At 34.8% G+C, this 22,085-nt stretch overlaps 1 protein-coding gene across 11 annotated transcripts in view; it reads left to right on the top strand.

Moving 5' to 3' along the window:
• The window catches only part of Adam22 (ADAM metallopeptidase domain 22), a 179,251-nt gene that overhangs the window by 133,072 nt on the left and 24,094 nt on the right, over nt 1-22,085 (top strand). For all 11 annotated transcript variants that reach the window (XR_011366912.1, XM_069996408.1, XM_069996413.1 and 8 more), the window contains exons 16-25: nt 695-766; nt 991-1,083; nt 5,186-5,266; nt 7,734-7,784; nt 8,150-8,213; nt 10,160-10,265; nt 13,032-13,151; nt 15,532-15,700; nt 18,324-18,438; nt 19,216-19,306. Coding sequence is in view for 10 of the 11 variants with exons in the window: in XM_069996408.1 (XP_069852509.1) it covers nt 695-766; nt 991-1,083; nt 5,186-5,266; nt 7,734-7,784; nt 8,150-8,213; nt 10,160-10,265; nt 13,032-13,151; nt 15,532-15,700; nt 18,324-18,438; nt 19,216-19,306 (962 nt within the window). In the remaining variant the exon portion in view is untranslated. The remainder of the gene's footprint in view (nt 1-694; nt 767-990; nt 1,084-5,185; nt 5,267-7,733; nt 7,785-8,149; nt 8,214-10,159; nt 10,266-13,031; nt 13,152-15,531; nt 15,701-18,323; nt 18,439-19,215; nt 19,307-22,085) is intronic.

A 22,085-nucleotide genomic window follows, 5' to 3' on the forward strand; every position in this document is an offset into this window, starting at 1 on the left:
GGATAACTAATTAATTAGGTGGACAACTGTACTATTATCCTTGTTTAAGATAGTAATGTTTTACCAGGCACCAATAGTTCATTGTTGTAATACTAGCTATTCAGGAGGCTGAGATACAGAGAATTATGGTTCAAGGTCTGCCTGGCAGGGAAGAATACTTGGGACTCCATCTCTAAAATAACAGGCAAAAATTTCTGCTGGAGGCATGGTTCAGGTGATACAGTGTCAGCAGAATAAGTTTGAAGTCCTGAGTTCAAATTTTGGTATTGTCAAAAAAAAAAGAAATAATAAATTTTCTGAATGTTACAGTTAGTTGTATCAAGATTTTATTTTAATCTGCTTCTAGGAATTGAACCCAAAACTTCACATATACTACCAAAATTTTAACCTAAACATTTTGGACTCCAAATCTCTTGTGTTCTGACTGACATAGAATTTTATGGTTTTAGTAAGTGGCTATATCATTTTTTATTTTGGCAACATTTATTAGATCCTGTTTGTTATATATGTTAAATATGTGAATCTTTGCAAGCATATATACATATATGAAATATAAAATGGAAATAGTAGATGTTTCTAATTGCTTTTTTGTTTAAGGTAAGTAAAATATCCAGGTATGGCATGCAGGAGCATCAAAAATCCTTGCTGTTGTGCTTTGTGCATTTTAGATCCCTTTTTGGTTTTCCTTCCACAGCTTCTTGACCCTCCGGAATGTGGCAATGGCTTCATTGAAACTGGAGAAGAGTGTGACTGTGGGACCCCTGCAGTAAGTCTTGGGTAGTCTGGAGATACTTTTTAAGGTAACTTAGTATCATTCCAGGTCCATACACGAACATACAGAGAGCAAGAGTTATACCTGGAAATGGTATAGGATTTGTGGATGGAAGAGTATTTTTGTGAGTTTGTACATTCACCTTTAGGAAATAACCTGATATTTTCAGAAAAATGATGGCCATACTCTGATGTTTTGCAATTGTTTGTGTTATTTAGGAATGCATCCTTGAAGGAGCAGAGTGTTGTAAGAAATGTACCTTGACCCAAGACTCCCAATGCAGTGATGGTCTCTGTTGTAAAAAGTGCAAGGTAAAGAATTCTGACTTCTGACCAAAGGACAGAAAGAAGGACATATGTGATAAAACAAAATATTAAGGCTGTGTAAATATGATCTAATAATCATGTCTAAGACATAGTAAATGATGAAATGCTAGGTGCTAACAAGATCCTCATAAAATCATATGAGGCATAGTTACTAATGTCATTCCTGCCTGAAAAGACTTTGCCCTAGATCATATACTGATTAAGTGGCTCTCGAACCCTGGGCTATCCTCAGAGGCTATCCTATTCATACTGCCTCCCTGAAGAACACATGTGTTGAATGAAACCAAGGGTTACTTCCAATACATTTCCTTTCTTTTCAATGCCAAGAAAGTGCACGATATATTCTTCCTTTATTGTTGCTCTATTTGGAGTACCTCTTACATTCACTGTTGAGGAAGGGAGGAAGTGAAATAAATGCTTTGGATATGACCAAGCCTTGCACGTTTTGTTGGCATGAGAGTTAAGAATGTATCTTTACACATTTTGTTTTATTACATCTTTTTTACACAGCATCCTGATAACCTAATTCCAAAAATTTATACCTTTACTTTAAGACTAACAGTTATTTTGAAACTTCCCTCCCTTTCCTTTATTTTCCTGAAGAAATCAGATGTTTTATCATCTCACATAATATTTGATATCATATCTGATATCATAGTCCTCATATTTCTGAAGCTTAATGTCTATCTCCACTGTGTACAGAGAGAGACATTTACACAGTAATCAGTGTAGGTTTTCAATACATATTGGTCCAGTGGATGAATAAATATGCCCAGCATGCTGTGTGATAATTTGCTGACTGAACAGCTTTATTGAGTTATAGAGAAGTGGTTGATGAAACTGTCATAGGAAGTGTCCACTTTGTGCCTGAAAATGTGCTAAGCACTTTCAATTTATAACACCTTATATGTGGATTTCTCAGTCTACACTATTGGCATTCTTGGATGAGTAATTCTTTTTTGTGAAGGTTTGGTTTATCTTGGGAATGGTAGAATGGGGATTCTGCCTATTAGATTCTAGAAGCAATCCTCCCAGTGGTGACAACCAAAACTGTCTCCATTCATTTCCAAATGCCTCCTCAAGGGAACAAAACAGCCCCGGTGAGACCACTATCTTAGAGAATATTCCCAAGCACGCTTTTAGGAAAGACACTATTATTTGGGTTTTTACAACTGAGCAATCCCAGTAGCAAGGAAGTTAAAGAGCTGCCAAGGCCCACTCAGCTAGAAAGAATAGCTGTGCAGTTACATCTCAGACTGCTGGCAGCAGTTTCTTCTATTTCCACTTTACCACTGTGTCTTCTGGAAGCTTTTAAGGCAGCCAGGCACTGGCAGAGATCTCTGAAAGCTTTTGTTCTGGCTACCATAGCTGCTTATTCTGACAGCATCTTCAAATAACATAGTAGGGAATCTAAAACCATTTATCTTACATCTGGTGGTTTTAGGCTCTCCCTCCTGTAAAACACATTCAGTTACAACATTTTTCTTTGACTTTAGGCCTTTGGTGAAGAACAAGTTCAAAATGATTAAAATTAAAATAAAACAACATGGTTACTGTCCTGCAAAATAAAATTACTAGTCTGTCAATTATTTTCACTACTTCCTCTACTCCTCACTCCCAATCCTGGATTCCTAAGGGAGCCAGAAGCTGAGCAGTGAATGGATGGTGGGCATTAATGTTTAAATAAGGATACAGGTTGACTCATTGTATCAATGAGATGCACAAGACACTGTTAAACATTGAACTTTATTTACAATTTAGGTGGGGGGGAAAGAGTGTATTTGCGGAAGTGAGGGAAGGGATGGTGGGGGAAAACAAAGGAGGAGGCAACAATGCTTGATAAGAAATGTACTCATTGCCTTGCTCATGTAAACTGTAATCCCTTTGTATAGTATTTTCACAATTAAAAAACATTAAAAAAGAGATAGGAAATTATATGTATCCCTCTTTTCTACATATATCTATAATAATGTATTCATTAGCCAAAGGCTAACATATTTTCTGAAAAAAAGTTACATAAAAAATACTTTACCCTTGATTTATGAGAAAATATCTGTCTGAGTTATTCAGCTCTGCTTTTTAAGGAAGCCATAGAAAATACAGAAATAGAAGTGTGTGGTTGTTTTCCAATGAAATTGTATTTATGAAGATAGGCAGCCAGCTTGTTTTATTTCTTATTTTCTTCTTCCCATTATAATTTCTAGTATGGATTTTTGGCCAGTTTATTTCTTGTTGTATCCTAACACACATACTTTCTTCCCAAATTTCCTAAAAAAGTTCAAAACTTATACTCTCATCTAAATTTTATGTCAAATCTACTGATACTTGTTTTAGATCTTCTCAAATCAAAAATGTGAAATTAAGCCAGGTGCTGGTGGTTCATGCCTATAATCCTAGCTACTCAGGAGGCTGAGACCTGAGGATCACAGTTCAACATCAGCCCAGGCAGGAAATTCTGTGAAACTCTTTTTTTTTTTGGGGGGGGGGTCTGGTCGTGGGACCTGAACTCTGGGCCTGGGCACTGTCCCCCAGCTCCTCAGCTCAAGGCTAGAGCTCTACCATTTGAGCCACAGCACCACTTCCGACTTTTTTCTTTTTGCTTATGTGGTGCTGAGGAATCGAACCCAGGGCCTCAGGCATGCAAGGCAAGCCCTCTACCACTGAGCCACCTTCCCAGCCCCTTCTGTGAAACTCTTATCTCCAATTAACCACCAGAAAACTGGAAGTGGTGCTGTGGTTCAAGTAGTGTGCTGGCCTTGAGCTGAATTGATGAGGGACAGCACCCAGGCCCAGAGTTCAAGCCTCATGAATGACCAAAAAAAAAAAAAAAAAAAAAAGGAAAGAAAAAGAAAAAGAAATTATTTTTCTCATTTACTTTATTTTCAGGGCCATTTATCTCCATCAAAATGCAAATTGCTTGTGAGTAGGATTCTTGTGTTTTGTTCTCCACTGAGTCTTCATGGACTCAAATAGCACATGGCATAAATGTAAATGCTTAGAAAATACTTGAATGAATGAATGAATGAATACAAATCTTACTCAGATCTTTTAAAATATAACTTTTCAAATTCTAAGGAGTTAGCAAAGTTTACACATGAGGGCAACAGGAGATGCAAATACCTAGAGGACTATGAAGAAAGAAATTCACATACAATAAATGTATATCGTGTGTGTGTGTGAGAGTGAACCAAAACTGTGTGCATTTGTGTGAGCAGAGACAAAGTATAGATTGGTCCAGCCCCAAATGTCAGCATTTTGAAGAGAGATAAAGGAAAGAAGAAAGAGGAACATGATACTATTCTGTTTTGTCACAATGAATACTCTAATTTATAAATACCATGAGGTTAAAAAAAGTAATACAACTGTATACATACAAGAAATATTTGTGGCAATCAAAAACAAAGAAATGGACACAAAACCCCTAAAGCCCTATCACTGGGCATAAATAATAGAGATACTCAAATAGAGTCAAAGACTAAGATTTGAATGTATGTAAGACGAGGTTGGGAAAAGGGAAGAGAAAGCTTGGGAGGAAATAGTTCTAGAAAAGCTAACTTTTATAATTTATCCCAAAATGTAACTTTGAATGCTTCACAGATAAGAGGAAAAAGTACTGTGTGGTAAAGATATCAATAAGAATGAAGTTAAGTCCTAAATCCCAAGGAAGATTTATAGGATTAGGGTTTGGCACATCAGCAGCAGTGGACTGCTAGCCTAGCAAGTTCTAGGCCCTTCAGAAACAAAGCTAAACAAGACAGTACTGCAGAAATAACATATGGAATTGCCAGCACTTGGACTAACTTTTCATCTTGTGGCTTGTTCTCTCAAGTATTGTCCTACTGTAGCAGGAGATGGTGAGACTCTCATGTGATGTCTATAAACATTTCTTGGGACATGCATGAGAAGCTGTCGCTTAAAACGATTAAAGCAGCACTTGCTCAATAATGGTAGCTTTTGCTACCATAAGAGTATCATCTTAACATGGTTTAAGATTCCTATTCAAATACTTTTCATTCTGCTTCCATTTAAATAGAGTTTTGATCCTTCTAGAGTTTTATACATTGATTTTTTTTTTTGTTTATTTTAGTTTCAGCCTATGGGGACTGTGTGCCGAGAAGCAGTGAATGATTGTGATATTCGTGAAACATGCTCAGGAAATTCAAGCCAGGTAATTTACAAAATGTTCACTCTAAATCCCATACAAAAGAGAAAAAAAAAACTGGGAATAGCTTTAGTGCACTGACTTCTTCTCCCCTCCCCTCCCCCCAGCAGGAGAAATGTACATGGATAAGATGCATCTCTTTCACATTATCCCTCACTACCTTTTTATTTTTCATGAATTTAAGTTTTAAAAATCCAAGCTTGAGAAAATGCTCAGCATAATTTTGTCTTGATAAAAATAGGACAGCAGCCGGGCGCTGGTGGCTCACGCCTGTAATCCTAGCTACTCAGGAGGCTGAGATCTGAGGATGGCGGTTCAAAGCCAGCCCTGGCAGGAGAGACCGTGAGACTCCTATCTCCAATAAACCACCAGAAAACCGGAAGTGGCGCTGTAGCTCAAGTGATAGAGCGCTCGCCTTGAGCTGAAGAGCTGAGGGACAGCACCCAGGCCCAGAGTTCAAGCCCCACGACCGACAAAAAAAAAAAAAAAAAAGGACAGCATTCATACCTTAAATATATTGTACTTATTTTCTTTTCTCTGTTCCTCCCTTTAGTTGTTTCCTTCTTATCCTTCTCTTTCTTCCTTTGCTTCCCTCCTCTGGGGGTTGGGATCTTTTGCCTTCTAGGTAAATGGTCTGCCACTAATACATATGCTATATTCCCAAGCCTTTACTGTTATTTTTTAGACTTGGATTTACTGCATGCATCAGACTGGTCTCCAATTCTTAATCCTCCTGCCCCGGCCTCCCAAGGGATGGGATTATAGATCTGTCCCATCACTCTTGGCTCAAAAGCATTTTCTTTTTCTCTTCCTTAACACTGGTTTTAAACGCATAAGGAAATTAAAAATAAACTAATATTTAGCATACTGTAAACTGAAACCAAAACATTGAAAATTAAAGTATTTGACTTGTTTGTAAAATACATATCAGCAGCAGTTTGAATTGTGCTCTTACCTTCTTGTAAACCTTATAATACAAAGTGAGCTTTGTTTCTATGACTTTCACATTGACGTACTTCTAAGTTTTGATTAGCTTTCAACATCATATTCATTGTTCTTTTTTATATTTTCATTTTTCATTGATTAAATTTTTTGGTGGCCCTGGGATTTGAATCCATGGTCGTGTTTTTCTTAGGTATTATCACCACTTAGCCACATTTCTAGCCCATTTTTTGCATTGATTATTTTTGAGATAAGGTCTTGCTTCCTGTGTAGATCTGAAACTACACTGTAATCTGCCTGCTTTAGGCTAGAATGACAGGCATGAACCAAAGTTTGTGAGTCAACCACCCCTCCCACCCCTCCCCAGGCTGGCCTAGAACTGTAGTCCTTCAAATCTCAGCCTCTTCTTTAGTTTGAGATAACAAGCATGCATCAACATGTCCAGCTATGGCTTGAGATGGGGGCTGCTCACGTTTTTTTTTTTTTGCCCTAGCTGGCCTCAAAATAGAATTCTTCCAAACCCAGCCTCCAAGTAACTAGGATTGCAGGTTTGAACCACTTAATTCTCACCCTTTGTCCTTTGAATATCAGGAAGTCACTGAGACACATGGAGACATATATCATTTCCTCTAAGGCATTACACTTAGTGAGTTTTCCTTCACAACATTTTCTAGTTGCATATTTAGTCTCTTGAACAATGGTATTTACAACCTCAGTGCCACCTCTTTTCTTTCTATTACTCCATTTACATCTAAGTAGTACTGGGGTTTGAATTTAGGACTTTAAGCTTGCTGTGCAAACACTCTACCTCCTGAGCCACACCCCTAGCTCAGGTTTTGCTTTAGTTATTTTTTAAAATAAGGTTTCACTTTTTTTTCCCTTTGGGGTGAGTATGGAGCTAGCCAGGCCTAGATGGGCATCTTCCTGCTTATGTCTCTTGTATAGATGAAATTACAGACATGCAATATAATGTCCGGCTTTTTTTTTTTTTGATGAGATGGGTTCTCTCTTGCCTAGGTTCACCTTAAACAGTGATCCTTCCTATAGGTGCCTCTTGATTAGCTGGTATTATAGGCCTGAGCCACTATGACAATGGAGAGTCATTTAAAGGGGTGTTTTATTTCTCATGGTAAACAAGGAGGACATTGTACTATGGCTTCATCTATGTGGTCAGAACCCTTGCCTTGAGTTTGTGCTCATTTTTTTTCTTGCTTTGATGACTGATGTATCAGTATGAAGCAGATGCTCTTAAGCATATCATTCACTGAGACTATTGTGGTCAGTATTTTTCATTTGCTGCTATGTAGTAAATATTTTGACTTGAGTATATTCATAGTTTTAGGGAAAAGGACATGAACTGCTTTTTCCTCTTCCTGTCTGGACTTTTTGTTTTGATTTATAGATAGTTAAAGGGACTAGGTGTATTATCAGACATAATTTTTAGAATCAGATCCTTAAAGAGATCCTTGTTAGCTCATCCTGATATTTTGTTCTATATTTCGCTGGTTTATAGCTTGTTCTCTTTCCTTAGTGTGCTCCTAATATTCATAAGATGGATGGATCCTCATGTGATGGTGTTCAGGTAGGAACATCACTTTATTCTGTAGATTTTTTCTGTGAGAATGAAAGAAATTCTGGAATGTTATCAACCTGTGAAGAACAGTTGAAATGTTTCATAATCAATTCTGAAGATAAAAGACCCTTACAATATAGTTAATATTATTTACTTGCTTTCCCACAATTCTATTAGCATCAATTAGTTGTATGGGGGGAGGGGGTTCATTTTGACATGACCACATGGGCAGATCAGATTCACTCCTTCTGTCATTTTTCCCTCATCCACACACATCCTTCTCTAATATTTTTTAACCATTCATTCTGTCTTTTTGAGTTTTCTGCCATAGGCACTTACTGAACCATTCCTGGGTATTTGTTTTTCCATTTTAGGGAATTTGCTTTGGAGGAAGATGCAAAACCAGGGACAGACAATGCAAATACATCTGGGGGCAAAGTAAGTAAATAGTGTGGCTTGATTATTTTTAAAGAAGGTGTTCAGTGGATTTCATAAGGGCAGATGGATTGGAAGTAAATTTGTGTCTAGAGGCTTCTCACAGCTACCATAAGTCTTAGCTGGGGCACTTTTCTGGAAATTTGAATCCTTGGAGAGGACACAGCCCCACACTTCTTGGCCAGTTGGCAGTGCCTGTGGATGAAACAGAAAATTCCTTTGCTGCCAGGCAGGTGAAACCCAGGCCAGGCTACATAGCTTGGCGAATCGAATAAACCTGATTTTAGCTCCTCTGCTGTGTGCCACAGGATAAACTTGCATAGCCATATGGGAAGGATGGAGGTGGGGGTGGGGAATCCTTCACTTAAACCTCAGCATTTTAGTGAGAGTTGCTTTGCCTCCACAACGATTTTCTTTCTTAACCTCTAGTTGTCTTTTCTACTAACAGATGACTTGTTGAGGTAGTTTTTCTTTTCCAGAAAGAAATGTTAATGTTATTACTTGTCAAAAATATATATCACTCATTTAAATAATATTTAAATTATAACATATTGATATTTTTTCCCAGAAATATTGGCAAAAAGTTTTGAGAGCAGTTTTCATTCGAAATTCTTGTTTCTGTTTTTTATTTTTCTTTTTTTTTCTTTTCTGAGACGCTGTCTTATAATACAGCCCACATTGGTCTCAAACTCTTAACCCTTCTGCTCCAGCCTCTTGTGTGCTGGGATTGCAGATATGCATCATCATGCCTGGATAATCCTAAACTGTTTTAGAAGGTATTTTGTATTAGGGAAAAACTATAAGATAACAATAATCCTTACATGTAATGTGTCCTGGCTGTAATTTTTTAGGACAGGAAATACATGCTATCTTGATCTGTAACTATTGAGATGGGGAGGAAAATTAGTTATACAAGCTTGTACTCTTAGCAAAGACATATGGGTTTTATTCCTTCCATTTGATAAAACTAAGAAGAAATGAAGCTACCAATAATTCATTGTAGCTTAATATATAGAAGTTGAATATGCTTGGTACTAGAAGTATTTTGAATTTTTAGTTATTTGAGGATATTTGAATTATAGATAGTGAAACAAGTTAGGGATGAAACTCAAGTCTTAACTACAAAATTTCTTTATATGTCATGTAATCCTTATGCACATGGCCTGAAGATAGTTATGTATACTACTTTTAATGGAAGTGCATTTTGACTGTGACTGATCACATGAGATCAGGTGTGGAATTTTCCACTTGTGACATCACATTGGTGTTCAAAAGTTTTCGATTTTGGAGCATTTCAGATATCAAATTTTTTGGAATGTTCACTTGGTTCCAACCGTTTTCTTTGGTTAATTTACTAAGGTCATTTTCTTGTAACTCTTAGCTCTATCAACCAACCCTGGCCTCAGAAAAGATCAAAACTTGACTAAAATTAGGGCATCCTTTAAAATGTTATTTGTCTTTCAGACATTTACCATGGATTCGATCTTAGCTAAATGCAAAATGAAGTTGTTCTTGTTAGCTTTTAAGAATTAGTAGGCAAAATCGAAATTATACCAGTGTTTCTTGAATCCAGCCATATTGTTTATTTGCCTTGGTTAGTGAAGTTTTCTGAGCACTGAGATTAAAGCCCACTCAAGGAGCTTTTAATAGCATCATCCCTATTTTAGCTAAATCCTGATTTCTATGATAATATATAGCCTAAATCACATTAGAGACCTAAATATATTTGTTTGCCAAATGAGCAGCCATGAAAAACGTACCTGACCCATCATGAATGTTTATGAGATAAGAAAGAGAATTTTGTAAGCCATGGGTACATGTTTTGGTTTTAAACACTGTGGTTAGAAAGAAGAAAAAAGAGAGTCCTTAAATTGCAGTTTTCCTCAATTGCAAACCTTTTGAAAAGCATGTTACTTCCAATGTTGACAGAAAATTTTCTTCTGCTTCAGAGGTGACAGCATCAGACAAATACTGCTATGAGAAACTGAATATCGAGGGGACTGAGAAGGGTAACTGTGGGAAGGACAAAGACACATGGATACAATGCAACAAGCGGTGAGGCCACTCGATGCTTAGCCCAGAGTCCATCCCTTAGTCAATCACAAGTGTAAATTTTGAGTGACCAGTATGTTCTTGTTTTCTGTAGTCAACAAAGAATGATCCTACCTGCACCTATTCCCAGGGCTCCAACTTGACATGTACTTGACCTCTTTCCTAAGGTCAAGCTGTTATATATTTGGAAATTTATGTATAACAAAAGTTATGTATTTGGCTGGGTGCCTGTGGCTACTCAGGAGGCTGAGATCTGCGGATCACAGTTCAAAACCAGCCCAGGCAGGTAAGTCTGTGAGACTCTTTATCTCCAATTAACCACCAGAAAACTGGAAGCCTTGAGCTGAAGAGCTCAGGGATAGCACCCAGGCCCAGGATTCAAGCCCCACAACCAACCAAAAAAAATTATATATTTGCAAAACAAATATATAACTTTCAACAAATGTATAACTTTCTCATGTAGAGAACAGCTTCCTGCAACTCAAAAATTGTGAACATTAAAGCCACCAGAATACATCCTCTGCTGTTAAAAAAAAATCAGTGGGCCCTGTTATTCCATCTAAACCCTTGTTCTTACCAAAGATCTGTGATTTGTTCTCCTGAGTAGAAGCCTCAGAATATTTGTACATTTTCCAGATGCTAAATTATGGTCACTCTTCACTTTTATTATCCCACCATTCCATTCCTTCCATCATTCATTTAACTCATTTAATTTTGCAATGGTCTTGATACATAGCCCAAGCTGGATTCAAATTTGAGATTCTCCTGCCTCAGCATCCCAAGTGCTAGAATTCCAGGTTTGTACCATCATGCCCAACATCACCTATCTTTAATCAGTCTATTTTCATTCTTTTTGCCATTACCCTACTGATATTAGTTTATTAGTTTAATAGTAGCTTTTTGTTTGCTACCAGTCTCTAGCATACTTCCATCAAAATAATCTTCTGAGTCATTTTGATTTGACCAATTCTGTAACTATTTATTTATTTGTTTATTTATTTAGCTGATCCTGTGGCTTGGGTGCTCTCCCTGATGTTCTTTTTAAATTTTTTTATTTTTTAAATTTTTGCTCAAGGCTAGCACTCTACTACTTACGCCACAGTACCACTTCCAGTTTTTTCTGTGATTAATTGGAAACAAGAGCCTCTCAGACTTTCCTGCCCAGGCTGGCATCGAACCACGGTCCTTAGATCTCAGCCTCCTGAGTTGCTAGGATTATAAGCATAAACTACCAGTGCCAGGCCTTTAGCTTTCATTAGTTTCACTCAACATTCATTGAGTATACCCTGTGCTCAGTTTATCAAGACTTGAGTAAGCTTGGATACTTCATCTTTTTGGAAGTCTTCTCATTTTTTGGATAAAGAAATGGCGATACAATCAATGAGTTTACACAAACTTACTGTAACTAAGATGCGATAAAAATGATATTAAAGCAGTCTGATTTTAGAACCCTCTCTTAATCATTGCTGAATGTCAGTGACACAAATAAAATTTTAGGAATCTTAGCTTAGCATCTTCCATGATTTGTGCCAAACTACGTACTTCAAATTTTCTTTTCAGTTTCACAGTCTAACAAATCTTACTTTTCCTAATGTGTACATTATTGTCCTACCTTCAAAACTATGTTTTTGCCATTCATTCCTCAGATACAGCCTTGACACACACCGCCACCAGGAAAAATGTACTCATTCTCAAAGCCTAGTTAGAAAATCCTTTATAAAGTCATTTCTTGATTGACTCTAGAAATAAATCATATCATTGTTTTGAACTCCCACAGGCTCTTGTGATAGTCTTCTGGTCATGTCCCCTTTATTTCATAATAGTTTATAGATGCAATTTTTCTTCTCATGTAGAGTATGATCTCCTTGAGCATAAAGGTCTTGTTCAGTTTTACTTATATATTCTAAATTACTAAGAAAGGTTCATTTATATAAGTGCAACTACAAAAATTTTGAATAAATACCTCTTCTATTTAGAAAAACATTTTTGTTCATGAAATATGAAAATGATATATTTTGAAATTAATTTTTAAGAAGTGAATTAATATATATTTACATTGGTAATAAATACTGAATCTTTTATCTATTTATTAGTCTGGTATGTCCATATATAATCTTGCTAGTCTGCTAGTCAGTTTTTATAATATACCTTAAAATATGTTTATTATTACCTATCAGTAATTAAAACGTATTTGAAATAAAGGATATATAACATAATATTTATTACCAGTAAAAATTCTTTACAAATCAAATTAGAATCATATACAATAGTAAGGAAAACAATACATCTTTAAAGGGGTAGTGAGTCTTTGAAGTTCAGAATCTATTCAATATAAGCAATGTATAACATTTTATTTTAGGAGATGAGTTGTAGAATTATCTATCTTATAAAAGAATACTCTTCCAGAGATCATTCATTCCTTTCTCAAATACTAAGAAAGAAAAGTTACGGGCAAAGAGATTCTGATAGAAAGGTTTTTATCTGATACATTACTTTTCTTTACTTGAACTAACCAGCAATAAAGGAAAAACTAAAGCCATTGGGACTTAGCTGCACCAGTAAGAGTTTCAGAGAAGACGCTTTTCAGAGCAGGGAACAAACTAAAACTGAGTTTACATTTATTTAATTTTGCTTGGCGTATTATTAAGTGATGTAGTTGATGGAAACTCATTCTAAAATGAGAGATAATTGTTATTCCAGATGTCTGTGGATTGTTATATCTTTGGGGAAAAAGGAAATGGGAGATAATTGGTACTCTTTTTAACACAGGGATGTGCTTTGTGGTTTCCTCTTGTGTACCAATATTGGAAATATCCCAAGGCTCGGAGAACTGGATGGTGAAATCACATCCACTTTAGTTGTGCAGCAGGGAAGAACATTAAACTGCAGGTAATTACCTAACTGTTACTGAGAAATTCAGTCATCTGTCTTTCCAGAAATGCAGCTTAGGACTACTGCTTTCAGTTCATGTGCATGCTAGTAAGCTGAAGTAGTAGGTAATCAATCACTTTGAGATAATTGAATAAATCCTAGTGGGAAAGAGATAAAAGAGTGAGCATTAGCTGAATGTAGTATATTAAGTAGTTGTGGATATGATATGTTATTCAGTAAAATCCTATAGGGTAGTGTACATTTCCTTCTTTTTAAGGAAACGATAACTTCTAGGTAATGTCAGTGAGTTAAATGTCTGCATCTACTTTGGTCCCTTCCTCAATCTAATCCCATCAAACTGACTAAATAGATCTTTTTTTTGTGGAAGGGAAGGGAAAAAACAAATCATTTAAATAGGGATACAGGTGGACCCATTACAACAATGAGACCTACAAGTCGTTATGTGGAAAACGAACTGTACAACTTTGGTGGGGGGGGGGAGGAGGGTTGGGTGAGAGGGCGGAGGGAGGATGGGATGGGAAGGGGAAACAAAGGAAGAGGCTACAATGCTTGATAAGAAATGTACTCATTATCTTGCCCATGTAATTGTAACCCCTCTGTACAGTATTTTCACAATAAAAAAGAAAAAAAAAGAATTCAGATATGCATGAAAAATACAAAAATGGAGACAAAAGTAACATCTTAAAAAGAAAAGAATCCCAAAAATTTTCACAGAGAATAAAAAACTAAAGGCACAGGAATTAAAAATGGTTTAAAACTTAATAATAAGACCCCTGGGAATCAGAAGAAAATAGATATAATTATTTAAAAATTAGAATATTGTAGAAAATATCAGCTCTAGCTTGAAATTAGTAAGAATATTTAAAGACATTGTTAATGTGTAAATATTTCCAAAATTTGTCCTCCTACATTCTACTAGATTTAGACTCCACAAAAAATGGAATAGTAAACCAAAGAATAGAAAGGCAAAGGAGATAAGGAACAAGATACATATGTAGACAGTGTAATCCTCAAATTAATAATGAGGAGAAACTAAGATTTATAGCTCTGTGTCAGGGTTTTTTTTTTTTTTTTTTAAAGCAAAACAGCAAAAACAAAGCAAAACAGGTCAGAAACTCCAGCTTAGCCTCAGATATATTATCAGTGGAGATTTGATAGCCAGTGGAGATTTTGGATTAGTTTTGAATTAATGATGATAAATTTTTAGAAAAGTAAGCAAAGAAACTGCAAGCAAATACAAGACTAAGGGAAAACAAAAAGTAGTATTAAAAACCCAGAGTTTTATCATGACAGCACCATTTCATTCAAGTGAATAATTTATGTAGTTAATAACAATGTCCATTTCTTTAATTGATCTATTGATTAAATAAAATTTATGATAAAAGAGTAAGGAAAAGAGGAAAATGTGTCTTCAGTGAGGACAGAGAAAAAGATAAATGATCAAGTTTCCTATATAGAAGTCAATTGATAACACATAAAGCTGAATCAATAAGACAGAGCCATAATTTAAATATAAATATATTAGTTGTGCAGACTCAGTATATCATAAGAATGATCTATTGGTGAACAATTTATATTTGACTCTACATAAATGCATAATTTTTATAAAAATAATCAAAAAGACTAAAAAATGTTATGTTAGTATTGACTTGGTATCATTATATGATAAACTGATTATTAATATAAGATTTCAATTCTTATTCTGATTTTGCTTAATCCTAAAAAATTTGAGGTTGCTATATTGAATCTATATAATAGTTATACTCAAATAGAACTGGTAGATATTCAAGGTTTGGGGGAAACTAACGCTATTTTCATCTTCATTTGAAATACATGTGAAAAGTAGAGACATAAGAATTAAAGGTAGCTTAAGACTCATGGGAAACTTAATTATTAAACCAAATTCTACTTAATATAACCTAATAGACTTATACATAACATCAAATGATTAGGTTTAAACCTCAAACTATATTAATTTTGTTAAAAAGAATTAGACAAAGTGTGAACCAACTCAACAGTGATACTCACTAGACAGACTATGTTGGAAATGAACCTTACAACTTAGATGGGTGGTCAGGAGGGGAAAAAGCGGGGGAAGGGGAATGAAGGAGGGGATAACCTTGTTCATTACCTGATTTATGTAACTGTAACCCCTTCTGTACATCATCTTTACAATAAAATTTAAATTAAAAAAGAATTAGATAAACAATTGCTTTCTCCAATTGAGAGTTGGACATGCTCACATTACTGGATTTTACTAAATAATAACTAGAAAATAGATGAAATGGTCTTCCCCCCTTCTTTAGTTTTTGAGCATATTCTCAAGATGAATGAATAAATGGAATCCCATCTGCTTTCAATCCCAATTTATATTTAGTGGTGGACATGTTAAGCTTGAAGAAGATGGAGATATTGGCTATGTGGAAGATGGGACTCCCTGTGGTCCTCAGATGATGTGCTTAGAGCGCAGATGTCTTCCTGTGGCCTCTTTCAACTTCAGTACTTGCTTAAGCAATAAAGAAGGAACTATTTGTTCAGGGAATGGAGTAAGTATTCATGATTTCATCATTGGAACCATTTGTTTCTTTTACTTCAATCCTACAATGCTTATTTCCCTAATTATAGAAAACAGCAGTATTCAGGTTTTTGTTTGGTTTTATGTGAGCATCGATTTTATCATAGCTGTTTATTTTTGTTGTGTAATCTGAGAAAGTAAAAAAAAAGAATATAATTTTCCTTAATGAATTTTTTTAATATGATCTCATATAATGCTAGTTTTCTACAAGTGAACTAATAATGTGAATTAAACTGCAATGGAGATTTTAAGAGAGTAAAATAATAGGTGTTAACCACAACATTTAACTACTGTTGTGGTCTTATCACTGACCAATGAGAACAGATCATAAATAACCATTACCCACAGAGAATAAAACCTAAACATTAGAACAGAATAATCACGGGAGAAAACTGGCATTTGACGGATTTTTAATTTTTTTCTTCCAGTTATGTATCAGATAATATAAGTTCCATGTAAATAAGTTTGTAGGTTAAAGATTCATCCTCCACTGGTGACAAATTTTTTGTTATTTTCGGTTAGGAAATCCAATACTGGTTCTTTTTCTTTATGTTTGCTTTTTTTTTTTCCTACTGTCATTCTAAATTCTTTGTGTGACTGAATTGTATTATCCAGTTACGGTAAAGGAGACACATTTTGCAATTATGGGCTTGAAATCCTGGTCATTTCATGTAATATTCTTGAGGGATATGCCAAGAATATATAGAGAGAAAGAACTGTTAGTTAATTGCTAAAAGATAGGAATTTTATGACACATGATAAAGAGAACACATACAGTTAAATAGCTCTGCTCCTGTACTGTGGGGGTCAGAAAACACTTTTTGTGGGGCAATGGAAAAGAGTAATGGAATTATTTTTGATCAATAATGTGAATGAATTATCATATTTTACTCATAAAATTGGAATATGTAATTCAGAGAACAGATGTTTTTTCTAGTAACTATTAGTTTAAGGAGTTAGTAAAAGAGTGTCAGATGCAAGTACAGCCAGGTGGTAAATAGCACCCAAGTAATTTATAATAATTATGCATAATAATTGTATCCTATGTAATTTTAACTTATAGTAGATCAACTATATTTAAAGGACAAGAAGTACAGTGAATCTTCTTTATATGCTATACATCATACAGTTGGATGTAGATTTATTTTTTTTTAATTTTTGGGTGTAGATTTAGAATCAGATGACTTTGAGTCTCAGGTCTATTTCTTAGTAGGTAGGTGACTGAGAATAAGCTCTTTTATGAATCAGTTTTGCTGCTGAATCCAGGGCTTAAACACAGAGGCTTGAGCTCACTTGCTTGGCTTTCTTACTAAGAGCTGGTACTCTACTAGTTTGAGACAACACTTTTCAGCTATTTAATTGGATGGAGTCTCACAGACTTTTTGCCTCATTTGACTTCAAATTTTGATCCTCCATATCTTAGCCTCTTGAGTAGCTAGGATTATAGGTTTGAGCCACTAGTACCCAGATACAGTTCCTTTTCTGTAAAATGAAGATGATAATAGTGCCTGTGCTATAGATTGGTGTTAGCTAATGCTTCTAATGCACTTAGAACAATGTCCGGGACACATAGAGTGAATGTTCAATAAAAGTTAGCCATGCTATCATTAATTAACAGACAGGCCCTGTTCTTCACTAACTCACTGGTACTATCAAATGATATGAAAATTGATGTTTGGAGAAGCCAAGGGGCTGGGTAAAACCTTAGTACGTCAGTAATGAAATGGAGATATTTCAAATCTAGGCCTTTTGACTTTAAACTTGAATCTCTTGTTGCATAATGTTTAACCTAAATGGAGCTATTCTATAGTCACATTAAGATTTGGATATATGGTGCCTTCTAGGAAACTTAAGATTGAAACACCTTGCAGAGCAAATCTGACTAGGAGCACTTGTACATATGAAAACCTACCTGTACCCTCTCCTACTCCCTCTCCACTCATTTGTTTCAAATTATAAGATGCAGGTGTGGATATTGCTTAGATTAATAGAAATATATTATTGTCCTATATTTGAAAAGAATATTTTATGCGAATTCTTTTTCTGTTTTATTTGTGAGAGTAATTAGTTTCTATGTTGAGGCATAGCTTCTTTCTAGGGCTTGGATTGAGTGTGAGGGTGGTGGCTTTCAGACTTTTCCTTTCAGTCAACTGTAAAACACTGGGCCTTCTTCCTATGTCTTTCTTGGACTTCCTTTTCTCTTGTTCTACTTCCTAAAAAATAACATTTTTGGCATAAAGATTTCTTCCAAAGTAAAACAAAAGCCTTTGTATTAGATGATTGACCAATATTTTATTTCTGTTTAATTTTTAAATTTCATAACATATGTTAATAAAATTCAAAATAATAAATTCATTTTTTTAGACACAGATTAACTCCCTTGTTACCAAAGTTCTGTTCCCTTGTAGGTCATTGGTTAAATCTTGAGATAAACGTATTTTTAGGTTCAGGAGTATTTAGTATTGAGAAAAATGTGCTAATACTTTTTTTACTGTCATCAAATACTAGCCATGTAATGCTTAGAAATAAATGTTGACTTTTTCATGTCTCTGTAACAGAAACTTGACACTAACGCTAACTTGATTGCATTTCAGGTTTGTAGTAATGAATTGAAGTGTGTATGTAACAGGGACTGGATTGGAGCAGACTGCAACACTTACTTCCCTCACAAGGATGATGGAAATGCTGGTATCATTCTGTCTGGCAATGGTAGGTTCTTTGTTTTACATCATTATATCATCTTTATGTGAAAGGAAAGAGAAAAAAAGCACTGTGGACATTTTTTTTAATTTCCTATACTATTTTCTTATTGTGAAAATACTGTACAGAGGGGTTACAATTACATGGTCAAGATAGTAAGTACATTTACTGTGGGCATTTTTATTTGGGTTAATTTTATGATAACTCAAAATAAATTGTATCTACATAAAAAGGAGTGATACAACTGGAATTTATCTAGTGACACTGATTATTTTTCATTAAATTGTGGTTATTTGCCATACTAAATTCACCAACTGAGCCTTATTATGTCCTACTTTAAAGATTTTTTTCATGTAGAGTTTTTGACAAAAAGGTAAGTCAAAAGAAACTTAAGGTTTTTTATTCCTCTCTAAATGGTTCTATGTTTTCTTTGTATCATTGCTTTTCCTGATTTTATTTGAAGGCATCATATTTTCTTAAAACCAGAAAATACAACTGTGCAAAATGCACCTGGGCAGAAATTAAAATTGAACCTATGCAAAAAATAATTTGATGAAATGGTGACATTGATCAAGATTCGTATTCGTATTCTTTGTACAACTACTTAAAGATAAAAAAAAATTTAAAAAGGTCTTATAGTGGGAAAAAAATTGGTTGATTTTTCTTTTCTTTGAAAAATATTCGTGTTTTTAAAACAAACAATGCTAGTTTGATGATTACACAGCTGGAGAAAAAGTTCTGAAAGAGTTTTAAATATTTGATCTTGCTTATTTTTTTCCTTTGCAGGTGTTGCTGGCACTAATATCATAATAGGGATAATTGCTGGCACCATTTTAGTGCTGGCTCTCATATTAGGAATAACTGCATGGGGTTATAAGTAAGTGGAATGTCTCAATATTATTGCTCTAAAATTATACTTTTAAACATTTTGATTAAATAAGAATATCTAGAAAATTCTGCATCACTGGATAAACATACTTACATAAAAAATCATTTTAGCTCAACAGTTGATTGGTCTGTGGGTATGGTTTAAGCCTAACATGTGGGATCAATTCCCACTAGTGAGAAAAGAGGTGTTTTGTTTTGTTTTTTTTTTTTTATTTTAAACTGGGTATGACAGCATTTACATGTAATTTTATATACACAGGAGGCTGGAGCAAGAGAATTGAGAGTTTGAGGCCAGCCCAAGCAAAGTTAACAAAATCCTATCTTTATAAACAAAATGAAGGACCGGTAGTACGGCTCAAATGTAGTGCTTGTCTATCATGTGCAAGGCATGGATTCAATCCCCAGCACTACAACAAACAAACAAGCAATTAAAAAAATAAAACAATCAGTGGATTACTCTTGTCATCATTAGAAGTCACGATGATTGACCATATTTTACATTAAAAAAAATTTTTTTTTTGGTCGGTCGTGGGGCTTGAACTCTGGACTTGGGCACCATGTTTTACATTTTAAGACAACTTCTTCTATTCTAAAAGTACCAAATGTTTATTAAGGCATTAGAAATTAATTAAAACTTAATCCAAGTTGTGTTTATGTGAAGGCTGAAGTCTAGGAAAGACAGTAAATTAGGAAGCCTTACTGCTTTGATAACTGCATCAATAAGACTTGTTTCAACAAAACAATAGCAGCAGATATGTTAGCAAGAACTTGCATGGCTATGCAGCACACTATGGGCAAAATCCTCATGGCCTGTGTGAAGAGACACACTTATTTATGACATGTAGATATGTTTTTGTGATATTTTAATTTGCTAAAATTAAAATTCAACATCATGTTCCAAGGTTTCATCTTTGTTCTCTGGTTTCATATATGACAAGCATTGAGATTAGGACCTGGTCCAAATAAACAAAATGTGATTATTTGCTTTAATTATTATTTCTTGACATAGTCTTAAACCAATGGAATCAAAAGTTAAATCATATACACCCTTTAAAAGTATATATGATGATTGCTTGTGAGATTAAAACCCTGAGTTTCTTTGACTAAAAAGGAGGATCAATTATTTAATATACTGCCAGGATAAATGTGTGGTACAAACAGTAAAATGCAGAAGGACATGCATGGGAGACTAAATTAACAGGATACAGAGAGAATATAGTCAAGTCCACCACGGCATAGTCTACTTGACATAACCTAGTGAGGGAGCTCATCATAGTAGCAAGTTTTGCTCTGATCTAGTTCAAAGCAGATGTTCAGTACCAGTGGGCTTTTTTGATATGCCGTATCAATATGCAATGTGCCATATCATTAGATTGTCTGATTTGGGCATAATATTTGGAGTTAAACAATGATATGTCTAAGCTAAGCACTGGTGGCTCATGCCTGTAGTCTTAGCTACTCAGGAGGCTGAGATCTGAGGATTGCAATTCAAAGCCAGCCCAGGCAGGAAAGTCTATGTGACTTTCATGTCCAGTAAACCACCAGCTGTGGCTGTAAGTGGTAGAGTGCTAGCAGATGAGTGCAGATGCTCAGGGACAGCACCCAGGCCCCGAGTTCAAGCTCGTGATGGACAAAAACAAAGCATACACACACACACACACACACACACACACACACACACACACACAGTATTTCTTTGCAAGAAACAGAAAAATCTTGTTAATATTGCAATATCTTCCTCATAATCATTTGAACCCAAATGATTAGTTTTAGTGTTTCTAAAATTGTTCAGAATATATTTAGAAATAAAAAAACTCAGAAATTTTATGAATGTGGTATTTTACTTAGTCCATTTGAAATTTAGAAGCAGATTTAGCACCTGCTGCCTATTTGTTAATTTTGCATAAGAAAACACTTTGTATTGATCTGGTAACTACATAGGTAGTTAAAGATTACTTCGCATAGTTGGAATTCTTTTTATAAAGAGTTCTTTCCATGGAAGTTTCCACCCCAACTCTTAAGTCTTAGATCAGGGACTAGAAAGAGAGAAATACTCATCTGGAAGTATACAACTCAAATAATCAAACTGAGCAAGTGAAAGAATAGAAAGATATCTGAAAGAAATGAATACTAATATTGAACTGACACTTTTTACCCACATGTTCTCATTGTGATCCTTACAATATGGATGAAATAGATTGGCCAGGGAAAGAACTACAAATTAAATCCATTAGGAAACTTTATCCTTCATCATAGAGGAGGGAGCTCAAAGTGACTCAATCATTTGACCTTTCTAACCTACCATATTAGCAATCCAGTCAAGATAGACTATTTTAATTCCTTTGAAAAAAGGTTACTGGTACTGCACCATCACATCCTTTAGAACAAATTTTTGTTTTACATCGATTTATTTTGAAGTTTAATACAAACTTACTTTAGAGCATGGTAAAATGAAAAAAAACAATAAAACAAAAAAATATGGTAGAATAACAATTATCTATAGCTATTTCCATTGTCAAGCTTTGGTGATTAGTAATGACTAAGAAGGACCAGAACAGTTATGCGTTAACTATTCTTTGTTATATGGTAAAATAAAATGTTTTTGATGTGCATTTCTACTTCCTTATTTGAAATTCTTAGGAATAGCAGTAGAGGTGGTTGTATCACAGCAGGAACAAAACATTATTTTATTTCTATGAAAATACAATTAAGTAAGTAAACTGATAAAATAAGTTTTTATTCAAACCAATATAATATGTCCTCAAACC

This window comes from Dipodomys merriami, unplaced genomic scaffold, assembly GCF_024711535.1.
Source record: "Dipodomys merriami isolate MVZ:Mamm:240054 unplaced genomic scaffold, mDipMer1.0.p SCAF_5, whole genome shotgun sequence".
Lineage (NCBI taxonomy): Eukaryota > Metazoa > Chordata > Mammalia > Rodentia > Heteromyidae > Dipodomys > Dipodomys merriami.